Raw genomic sequence first — 10,350 nt, forward strand, 5'->3', positions numbered from 1 at the left:
CTCAGCATCAAAGCCCACAGCGGCTTGCCAAATCCCTGTCACCCTTCAAATCTCCTCCCCTCCCCTTCGTCTGTGTCGCTTCTCTCCCAGCTGGGGAGGGTTCTCCAATTTTAAAGGTCCCGACGGTTAGACTGAGACCCAGATGACTCAGGATCACCCCCTCATCCCAGAACGCAGAGCTGTGATCACAGATACAGAATTCCTTTGGCCATGAACATGGAGGGGAACATATTCAAGTTTCCGGGGAGTCCATGCACAGTTTGGTTTTTTTTTCTGGCTGCCACACACACACACACGGAAACCACAAAGGCAGACAGGGCCCCATGGCGAGCTCACAGGGGACCTCCATGCAAATCAGAACCAGTCACCTTGTCATTGCAGTCCACTTCGAAGTCATCAGCGCAGACTGACTTGAATGAGACCCTTGACCACCCTCATCAAAATAAATGTACAAATTCACCCTGTCTCAGATGTGAAGGAAGCCCCTCAAAGATGGGGCCCTGGGGCAAAGAAAATTTGGACCCTCGCCCAAAACACACACACAGACAGACTTAGAGACGCTCGCCTATGGCCTCCTGTCCTGCAGTGAAACCAGTGGCCGTCTCCCACCAGAGAGTTTTCTTTTGAGTCATTAGTGCAAGGCTGAAGCCTAGGGTTCAGGGAAGATGTCCAGCAGAGGAAGAAGGACAGCTCACCCTGGGAGGGTCTGGGGGCTTTGTGGACAGCTGGCCACAGTCACTGAGGGGTCACACTCAGGGTTCCAGAAGGCTGGTGGACGGTAGACAACAGGAAGTAACCACTTAGAGGCACACAATCCCAGAATGCAAAACCTCCAACAGCCCTTGGGCTCTGCCTGTAAACGTTCATCCTCTGCCCTAATAGCCACCAAGGGTTAGCCCATCCCAGGCACTGTATGAAGGCCAATGGGAGACAAGACAGGTATGAGCCCGTCTTTCCAGGGGGCCCTATCTTAAGCCAAAGGACAGAGAAATATCACCCAAATTGCCGTGACAGGGGACAAGAGGGTGGCCATGACCATCCCATCCATCCCTAGACAGCATTTTCACTGAGAACAGGACAGGGAAAGACTCTACAGTTCCCAGGCTACCCACAATCATCTGCTCGAACCTGAAGAAGGTGATAGGTAGAAGGGCATGGAAGGGGAAAGGAAAGATGGGGGAATCCCAGTGGGGGGGAAGGGAACCCCATGACAAAGAAATGCAAGTGTCCCATACAGAAGAGGTCACTTTCCCTAACTAGACCGGTGTGGGCTAACCTGGAGGTTATAGTCTCCGATTATAAGTTCTCTTCTTTTGAGACGTAGAAACAACCATTAGGGTCAAAATTCTCCAGGTTTTAAGTTGATAACTCAAGACCCAGCCACTCACCAGCAAACAGGTATGGGGCACCATGAGAAAAAAAGAACAACAACAAAAAAAAACCAGCCATGACCTTTGGCAGCTCCTCCATCAAGAAACGGATTCTGGGGCACCTGGGTGGCTCAGTGGGTTGGGCCGCTGCCTTCAGCTCAGGTCATGATCTCTGGGTCCTGGGATCGAGTCCCGCATCGGGCTCTCTGCTCAGCAGGGAGCCTGCTTCCCTTCCTCTCTCTCTACCTGCCTCTCCGTCTACTTGTGATTTCTCTCTGTCAAATAAATAAATAAAATCTTAAAAATTTAAAAAAAAAAAAAAAAAGAAAGAAAGAAACGGATTCTGGTTTTCTGCTTTCTGAATCTGAGCTTGATCATGTGACTTGCTTTGGCCAATGAAACATTAGCAAACATGCCACATGGGGAAGGTTGAGATGCAAGGTTGCACTCTCTGCTTTTCCAGGCAACTCTGCAGTCGCCATGGGGACAAGCCGGAGCTCACCTGCTAGAGAGACCACGCAGCAGAGAACATGGCGCCGCAGCCAAGAACCTGCTGACTGCCAGGCAGGTGCATGAGGCCTCCAAGACTGTGCAGCCCCCGCTGACCCCCCAGCTAGCCACACTCCCCTGAGGGAACACGGGCACGCCCAGCAGAAGAACCACCCCGCAGAGCCCAAATTGCCAACCCACAGAATCAGGTGTTCCTAAAAGCTTATTGCTTTAAGCTACTACATTCTAGGTGGTTTGTTACCCAGCTAAGGCGAACGGATACAATGTTCAAACACGGTCTCTTTAGAAGGAGACACACCCCCTCATGAAAGAACAGCCACGAGATCCCCAACCATAACCGCCCGGACAGACACTGGTGCGCTCAGTGCCACAAGGTCTACTTTACTTGTCACAAAAGCACTAGGTGGCAAGAATTCTTTAGCTCAAACTTCTACATAAGCTAGAAGTACAGGCTAAGAAATCAACCTGTGCCTCCACCTAGAAAAAAAACTATTATTGGGACACCTGGGTGGCTCACCCCGTTGAGTGTCCCACTCTTTTTTTTTTTTTTTTAAAGATTTTATTTATTTATTTGACAGAGAGAGATCACAAGCAGGCAGAGAGGCAGGCAGAGAGAGAGAGAAGGAATCAGGCTCCCGGCTGAGCCAGAGAGCCCGATGCGGGCCTCAATCCCAGGACCCTGAGATCATGACCTGAGCCGAAGGCAGCGGCTTAACCCACTGAGCCACCCAGGCGCCCGAGTGTCCCACTCTTGATTTCAGCTTGGGTTGTGATCTTGGCATCAGGGGATCAAGCCCCACATCAGGCTCCGCACTCAGCCTGCAGTCTGCTCGGGGTTCTGGCTCTCCCTCTCCTTCTGCCGTTCCCCCTACTATCTCTTTCTCATCAAAATAAAGAAACAAACCTTTAAAAATATATATTATTGGGGCGCCTGGGTGGCTTGGTGGGTTGACCCTCTGCCTTCAGGTCAAGTCATCATCTCAGGGTCCTGGGATCAAGCCCTGCATCAGGCTCTCTGCTCAGCAGGAAGCCTGCTTCCTCCTCTCTCTCTGCCTGCCTCTCTGCCTACTTGTGATCTCTCTCTTTGTCAAATAAATCAATAAAATCTTTAAAATATATATATATATTATTAGCTCGATTTTTGAAGATGGGGAAACTGAGGCACAGGGCGATTACATCTCTTGCTGGTTAAGGGGTGGAGCCAGAGTTTGCATCCAGTTCTGACTCCATGGTCAGTTGCTATGTTGGACTGATGCCAAGCCCCATCACCTCCTGCGTCACTCCGAGCAAGGAGCTATGCTATTGAAACTTTTTCCCCTCACATCAAACGAGAGACCCAGAGTGAAATCAGAGATGCTCAACCTGTACTGTGCTACCATACCGGGCTACCATGGGCCCGTACCACTGGCCAAAAAATCATCTGGGGAAATATATTTGGGGCCGGGGGCGGGCAGGCCCTGAGTCAGAGGTGGTCTGTAAATTTTGTTAGATTGCCCAACGAGTCTGTGATCCAGGAGAGGTGAAGACATACCAGACCATTCGGTTTTGAAAGCCCATTCCGAGGGTCAAGTTGCTCTTCAAGCCCACACCAAATGCGACGATTACAATTACGCGGAAACCAAGCGAGCCTCACAGAGAACAGCCCAGGGTCTGACTCGGTCCACGTCACAGCCACAGTGAATTGTCACAGTTAAACCGGACCCTGACCTCAACTCCAGGCTTGAGCAGAACGCACCTTTCTGACAAGCCTGCACCCCAGTCTTGGACCTAGCCCAGTTCTGGGCTTTTCCCAGCATGTCGTGACCGGCCCCGGGAGGGTCTTCTTACCCCTGCCCTGTGAGAGATTCTACTGATTCAGCTTTGACCCCTGAGCCCTGACTATCCACAGCCTGAAAGAACAGTCAGGGGTTATTACAGGAACGGCCAGAAGCAACCACAGCAGATTCCGTCTGGAGCAACCCTGGCCCAGTTTTCCAGGAGTCTGGCTCATCACCATAACTGTTTCTGGTCTCGAAGTTTCCCTGGAGGGAAGCGTCACTGTCTTTCACAACTGCTCACCACCAGCCCCGCTGTCGGTTCTGCGTCAGCTCCTATCTCCCCCTGCCTCGACTTCCCGCAACCAACCCTGGTTCTCCCACCTGCCTCCAAGTCTTCAAGCCACCCGGATGCCAAAAACACCTATGGCTGCTCCAGGCATGGCTCTGGGTGTCTGAGATGCCGCTTCATATGACAACCCAGTTCACTTTCAGCTGGTCGCAAACTCTGCAGGGCTGGACAAGAGGAATGCAAACTTTTCCTTTGCAGGGTGGAATTTTTGTCGAGCAACGTCTTGCAAAAGCTCATCGCGGAAGCTCAGACCACATTAAAACCGCCAGGACAGCAGAATCTTAGGGAGGACGTAGCACCTTGCACAGGACCTGCAGGCGGTGGGGTATGTGGGCGAGGATCCCATGCCGGTGGTCTGGAGGAATCGGGAACACGGGACAGTTTCTCCAAAGGGCAGGCCAAGCTAGGTGAGTGAGAGCAAGGGTTCATCGGGCAGCAGCTCAGGCCAAGAAGGAACCATGGGAACAGAGGCCCTGGGAATTTGCAGACATCTCGGGGAGGGCACTGGGCTTCCCGCAGGTCGTGGGAGAGAGGCAGGCGCCAAATCTCGGAGGCCCGAGTGACCCCAGCTGACATCTGGATAACATCTGTTATACAAAAGGGCCTGTCCAAGCCAGAAAGCACTAACCCCAGCAGGGCTTTCAAACACCCAGCAGAGTTTTTTAAATAGCTTTAGAGAGACTCTTTCGCAACAACAGCCGCCCCGCTAGCAGCCAGCCTGCTCAGCTGTAGTTCGGACACACCCCAAGTTCCACATGTCTACCACACATAATAATAACCTACTGTGTCACGTATGTTTAGTAAGCCCCAGACACTGTATTATCACTTTACACATATTAATTCATATAATTCCTATAACAAATCCTTGGGGTAAATGCTATTATAATCCCCATGAAGCTAGAGGGAGCTGCTTCCACACCCTTCCGTGGGGAACCGCCAAGCCCTGCCCCACAGCCTATAAGGCCCTGCAGCTCTGGCCCAGTCACCTCCCTGCCCTCTCCTCTGTCTCTCCCCCTAGCTCACTGTGCTCCAGCCCCACACACCTCCCCAGGCCTCCTCCCTGTGCCTCCATCAAGCCAGGCCTGACCCTACCCCGGGACCTTTGCACAGGCTGATGCTCTTCCTCCACTTAAGTCCTCGCTCCTCACTTCACAGGACTCTATCCAAGGGTCACCTTCCTGGGAAGGCCTCTCAGTCTAAAACTTCCCATGTACACACACACCACACTCACCACCGTGTGACATATTGTGTACTCAATTCTTTCTTTATTGTTGGCCTGGCTCACCAGAGCCAGGATCTGCGACTTTTGCTCACTGCTGCGGCCTCCAAGGCCTGGGCTAGTGCCTAGCATACTGCAGATGCTCGATAAATATTTGGTAGATGAATGCATCCACCAGGAACAAGGACACCGAGGCAGGAAAAAACTGGGAAACTCATCCAAGGCACAGGGTCTTAAGTGGCAGAAGCCAGACTCCCAGCCGGCGCATCCTGACTCTGCAGTCCTTCCGACCACCCTGCTCCTTTCCCCTGAACACATCGGGGGACAAACGCACACAGAGACTAGCCACTGGGACACGGGCACACACTCGTAAACGCAGGCAATTCCCGGCAGCCAGAAGGAGGGGCGCAGACTCGCCCCAGACACACACAGTCCCTCTGCTGCACACACAGCCCCCAAGCTCCTGGCCCCAGCCCTCCCCCGCCAGGCCCCCAGACCCCAGGCAGGAACCAGGCCTTGGTCTGCACCCTGGGCTAATGGGAGCTCATCCTTCTCTTGCGTCGGGCTGTGGTGGTACCGGGGTATCCGCTCGAGGGCCCTGGGGTCTGGGCTGATGATGGCCAGGTCCAGCGCGGAGCCCTGGGGAAGGAAGGTTGGGGAGAGTCGATGGCGTGGCCAAGGGCACAACGACGCGAAGCCCCTCCCCATCTCCCGGCTCTCAGTCTCCCTAGGGTGCGTGGCGCCAACTATTGGGGACAGTCCCCGCCGTCTCCGTGACCCTTCCCCCACCCAGTGGCACCTGCACCCCAGCCCGACCCCGCACTTCTCCAGCTTCCAGGTACCGCGCACCGTGGCACGGCTCAGGCTGCAGAAGAGCACAGCCTCCCCTCACCGCACACCCCCTTTTGCCTCCCATCTCCCTTAACCCCGGGGGAACCCTCAGGCTCCTCCCTCAGCCCGAGCCCCGCCCCCTCCGGGCCTCCCTCAGCTTCCTGGGCGGGTGCAGAAAGTCAGCACCAAGACATGGCCCAGGCGGTGGGAGGGGACCCCCAACCCTGGAGCCCACGCCTCCTAGGCCTCCTGGAAGGCGGGGTCCCCTGTCTCCTGGGAGGGCGCACTACGGCCCCTCCGCCACCTCGCCCCGCCCCCACGCCCGCCCAGGCCCCGCCCTCCGGACCCGCCTCCTCTTGGGTTTTCTAGTACCAGGCACGTGGTGGCTCACGGCCTCGTGGCGTCCACTGGCGAAGACGCCGGGTTCCCCGGGGCCATCAGGGTTCCTGGCGCCCCTGTAGGTCTCTTCAGCCCCTCAGCCTCTCGGCCACCCTCCCAGTCCCCGCCCCAACCCAGACCTCTCCCTCGGCTGGCCTCCCAGGAAACTGGGGTGCACGCCTTGCTCAGGGTGCTGGCACGGTCCGGTGGCTGGAGAAGCCGGCCGGTGCCGCTGAGCGGGCGCTCCACTAGGAAGCGCTGGGAGCGCACACCCTGCAAGCCCAAGAGCACCTCCCCGCCCCGCGCCTGGAGGGCCTGCATCTCTGGGGAAGAGCTGGCGGGCCTTACCTGCCAGCTCAGGTGCTTCTGGGCCTCCACGCGCGCGAGATGCGGAGGAGGAAGTAGAGCAGGTGCGAGCCCCGCGTCCCCGCCGCCTTCCTGCGCGCAGTATGAGCCTCACTGACCCCTGAGGGGAGAGTAGAGGCTATGGGGTACGTGAAGCCCTCTGGTCCCCCTCCTGAGCCCCGTCCATCCGGAGCAGAAGTAGCAGAGCTGAACGAGCTGGTGGTGGAGAGCCTGCTTTAAGCCCGAGCGGATTTGGAGAAGAGCCGCGGTCTGCTGGACTCAGACCCGAGACTCGCAAGCTCCCCTCTGACTATTTGGAGAGCTTGTACGGAGCTCCGGGACACCCGTGCTGGTCCCCATTCCCCAGCACCCGGAACCGTCTGCTCCCTGCACAGACACTTGTTGAACTCTCACTGTGTTTTAGACCCGGTATTGAAGCTGGGGAGGTGTGGCGGGGCGGAGAGAAAGTGCTCGCGGCCTCTGTCCTCTGGAAGCAACACCTCAGGTGGAAGAACAGAGTGTGAGGCACAAGTTAGAGCCAAAAAGTAATCCTGACGGTTGGAGGTAAGTGCTATAAAGGAAATAAACAGAGACCAGTGAGAGAGAAGGCGGGCGCCTATGGCTGGGACCGTCACCTTGTTGAGGAGGCGGCATGTGGGCTCTGATCAGAAGGATGGAGGAGCTGGCGTTCACACAGCCAGGGGAGAGCGGACCAGGCAGAGAGCAGTCCTTGCCCACCACTGGGCTTTGCTCTCCACGGCCGTGCCTTCTTCCCCCTCGGCCTTAGAAATTCCCTCATCCTGAAAACCTCTTCCTTGCCCTACTCCTTCCCCACGATGGCCAGGTTTCTAGAAACCATGAGCTAAACTCAATGTCCATCAACAGCGGGTTGGAGTGAGACGTGACACTGAGGGCTGGCATGGAAACAGGCCCTCATCTACTCACGGGAGAGCAACAGGAAACTTGTAGGATCCCATCTGAGGGCGAGGTGATCAAACACACTTGGCCATCCAAGTAGATAACCTGGCAAGATCGCTAACTGAAAACTGCCTACCTCCCGCTCTCTGGGCATCCTGCTGATGTTCTCTGTCTTGATCTAGACAGACAGATCTAGACAGAGTTACACAGGTGTCTCAAAATACAGGGAGAAATACACTGAAGATGTGTCTGTTTCTAGCAGGGAAATTTCACCCCCTCCCCAATAACAAAGAAACAGAAAATCTTGAGCTCTAGGTAGCAGTGTTGCATACTGAAGTGTTTGGGGGTGACGGATACTGATGGAAAACACCACTGACGGGCAGGTGGAAGGAAAGGGGCAGGGAGGGATGGCGGGAGAGATTCGTGATAACGTGAACACAGCAACGCGCTCACTGGTGGGCTGCCCGGTGCACAATTCTTCCCATTCCTCTGTATGTTTGAAAGTTGTTGTAATGTTGAGACCATTCGCGTCCCCACATTAGCCCCCCATTATTTGTCTACCAGGGTGAGCCCAGCGGGGTGCAGATCTGCGTTGAGAAGGGGTCCTCGAGGTCTTTCTTTGCTGTTCAATGGGAGTATGAGGAAGTCTTCATAGATTGAGGTAGACTCTGGTCCCCTGGGTGCACAGGGACATGCGGGGGTGGGGGGGCTAGGACGCGGGGAGGGGGGTGGGGAAGAGAAGGAATTGGAATTAGATGAGGTTTAGGTCAGAATGGCTAGAAGAGGAACCAGAATCTTCATTCTAGCCAGATCTACAAATTTAAAAAAAAAAAAAAAAATGGGAAAAGGACCTGAACAGACACTTCTCCAAAGATCTACAAACAGCCATCATGAAAAGGTGCTCAGCATCACTAGTCCTCAGAGTGCAAATCAAAAGCTCAGTGGGACAGCACTTTACATCCACTAGGATGGCTGGAGCCCAAAAGTCCGATAGCAGGTGTTGCCAAGGATATGGAGAAGTCATAACCCTCCTACACTGCGGATGGACATGCAAAGTGGTGAGCTCTGTTTGCAGGTGCCCCAAACCTGTTTGGCCGTGTCAAAGTGTTCAACATAGAGTTTCCATATGACCTGGAAATTCTGCTCCTAGGTAGCTACCAAAAAGAACTGAAAACAAGTATTAAAAAAAAAAAAAATACTTGTACAGGAATGTTCACAGCAGCACTATTCACAGCAGCCAAAGGTAGAACCAAGCCAAAGACCATCAACGGATGAATGGACAAAGTGTGTTACAGACATACAATAGAATACTACCCAACCATGAAAAGAAGACTCTGATACACATTACAACACGTTGATAAACGTCGAAAAGCTGTGCGTGGTGGAAGAAGCCTGCCACAGAAGGTCACATGTCCTGTGATTCCATTTACATGAAATATTCAAAATAGGCAGATCTATAGAGATGGAAAAGCTAGAGCTAGGGGACAGGGAATAGAAGGCAGTTATTAACAAGCACGGGGTTTCTCTTTATGGAGATGAAAATACTCTAAAATTTGATAGTGGGAATGGTTGCCCAACTGTGTGAATTGTGCACTTGAAGTGGGTGAATTACATGGTGTGCAAATTATATTCCAAAGCTGGGGGCGGGGGCGAGAGTCAGGACTCCTAGATATTCATCCAGAAGAAATGAAAACTCTAAGCTCCTACAAAAACCTGCATACAGATGTTTATAGCTGCTGTACTGATAATTTCCAAATTTTGGAAACAACTCAAATGCCCCTCAACAAACGAGCTGGTAAGAGGTGGTAGAACCACCCTAGCCTTAAGAGCTAAAACTACAAGACCCTTAAAACATTACGGGAAATCTTCATGACATTGAACTTGGCAAGGATTTCATGCATTTAACATCAAAAGCACAGTCAACAAAACACAAAATAGATAAAATGGACTTCATCAGGTTAAGAATTTTTGCATCAAAAAGACACTATGAAAGGGGCACCTGGGTGGCTCAGTCCGTTAAGTGATCGACTCCTGGTTTCAGCTCAGGTCATGATCTCAGGGTCCTGAGATTGAGCCCCGTGGCAGGCTCTGCACTCAGCAAGAGTCTGCTTGTCCCCCTCCCTCTCCCTCTGCCCGTCTTCCCGCACATGCTCGCTCTCTCTCTCTCTCTCTCTCTCTCTGAATATATATAAATAAAATCTTTACAAAAGGGATGGGGGAGAAAGAAAGAAAGAAAGAAAGAAAGAGAGAGAGAGAGAGGAGCCTGGCTAGGTCAGTCGGTGGAGCATGTGATCTTGATCTCAGGTGGCGAGCTCAGGCCCTGCATAGAGCTTACTTAGAATAAGTTAATCAGGGCACCTGGGTAGCTCCGTCCACTAAGCATCCCTTGCTTTTGGCTCAGGTCATGGTCTCAAGATTGTGAGACTGAGCCCTGCATCAGGCTCAGTCTGCTTAAGATTCCCTCTCCCTCTCCCTCTGCCCCTCCTGCTTGTGCTCTCTAAAATAAACACATAAATCTTTAAAAAAAAAAAAAAAAAGAGGAACACCTGGGTGGCTCAGTTGGTTAAGGGCCTTCCTTTGGCTCAGGTCATGATCCCAGAGTCCTGGGATCGAGTCCCACTTCAGCGGACTCCCTGCGCAACAAGGAGCCTGCTTCTCCCTCTCCCTCTGCCG

General features: G+C 53.4%; 1 protein-coding gene across 1 annotated transcript; it reads right to left on the bottom strand.

Moving 5' to 3' along the window:
- Window positions 1–5,092: 5,092 nt before the first annotated feature.
- Window positions 5,093–7,119, bottom strand: LOC116567886. The gene is made up of 3 exons (XM_032303264.1): window positions 7,045–7,119; window positions 6,763–6,852; window positions 5,093–5,844 (listed from the first exon to the last, which is right to left on the bottom strand). The coding sequence occupies exons 1-3, from the start codon at window positions 7,117–7,119 to the stop codon at window positions 5,146–5,148; spliced, it is 864 nt and encodes a 287-aa protein (XP_032159155.1). The 3' UTR covers window positions 5,093–5,145.
- Between the last annotated feature and the right edge of the window lie 3,231 nt (window positions 7,120–10,350).

This window comes from Mustela erminea, chromosome 1 (assembly GCF_009829155.1).
Source record: "Mustela erminea isolate mMusErm1 chromosome 1, mMusErm1.Pri, whole genome shotgun sequence".
Lineage (NCBI taxonomy): Eukaryota > Metazoa > Chordata > Mammalia > Carnivora > Mustelidae > Mustela > Mustela erminea.

What these genes read in the sequence shown, in the direction of transcription:
- LOC116567886 (XM_032303264.1), bottom strand. Translation starts at nt 7,119, where the DNA reads ATGGGGACCAGCACGGGTGTCCCGGAGCTCCGTACAAGCTCTCCAAAT. An exon ending in GGGGAGCTTGCGAGTCTCGG is followed by an intron (nt 6,853 to 7,044) that starts GTCTGAGTCCAG and finishes TACTGCGCGCAG; the next exon opens with GAAGGCGGCGGGGACGCGGG. An exon ending in AGAAGCACCTGAGCTGGCAG is followed by an intron (nt 5,845 to 6,762) that starts GTAAGGCCCGCC and finishes TTCCTTCCCCAG; the next exon opens with GGCTCCGCGCTGGACCTGGC.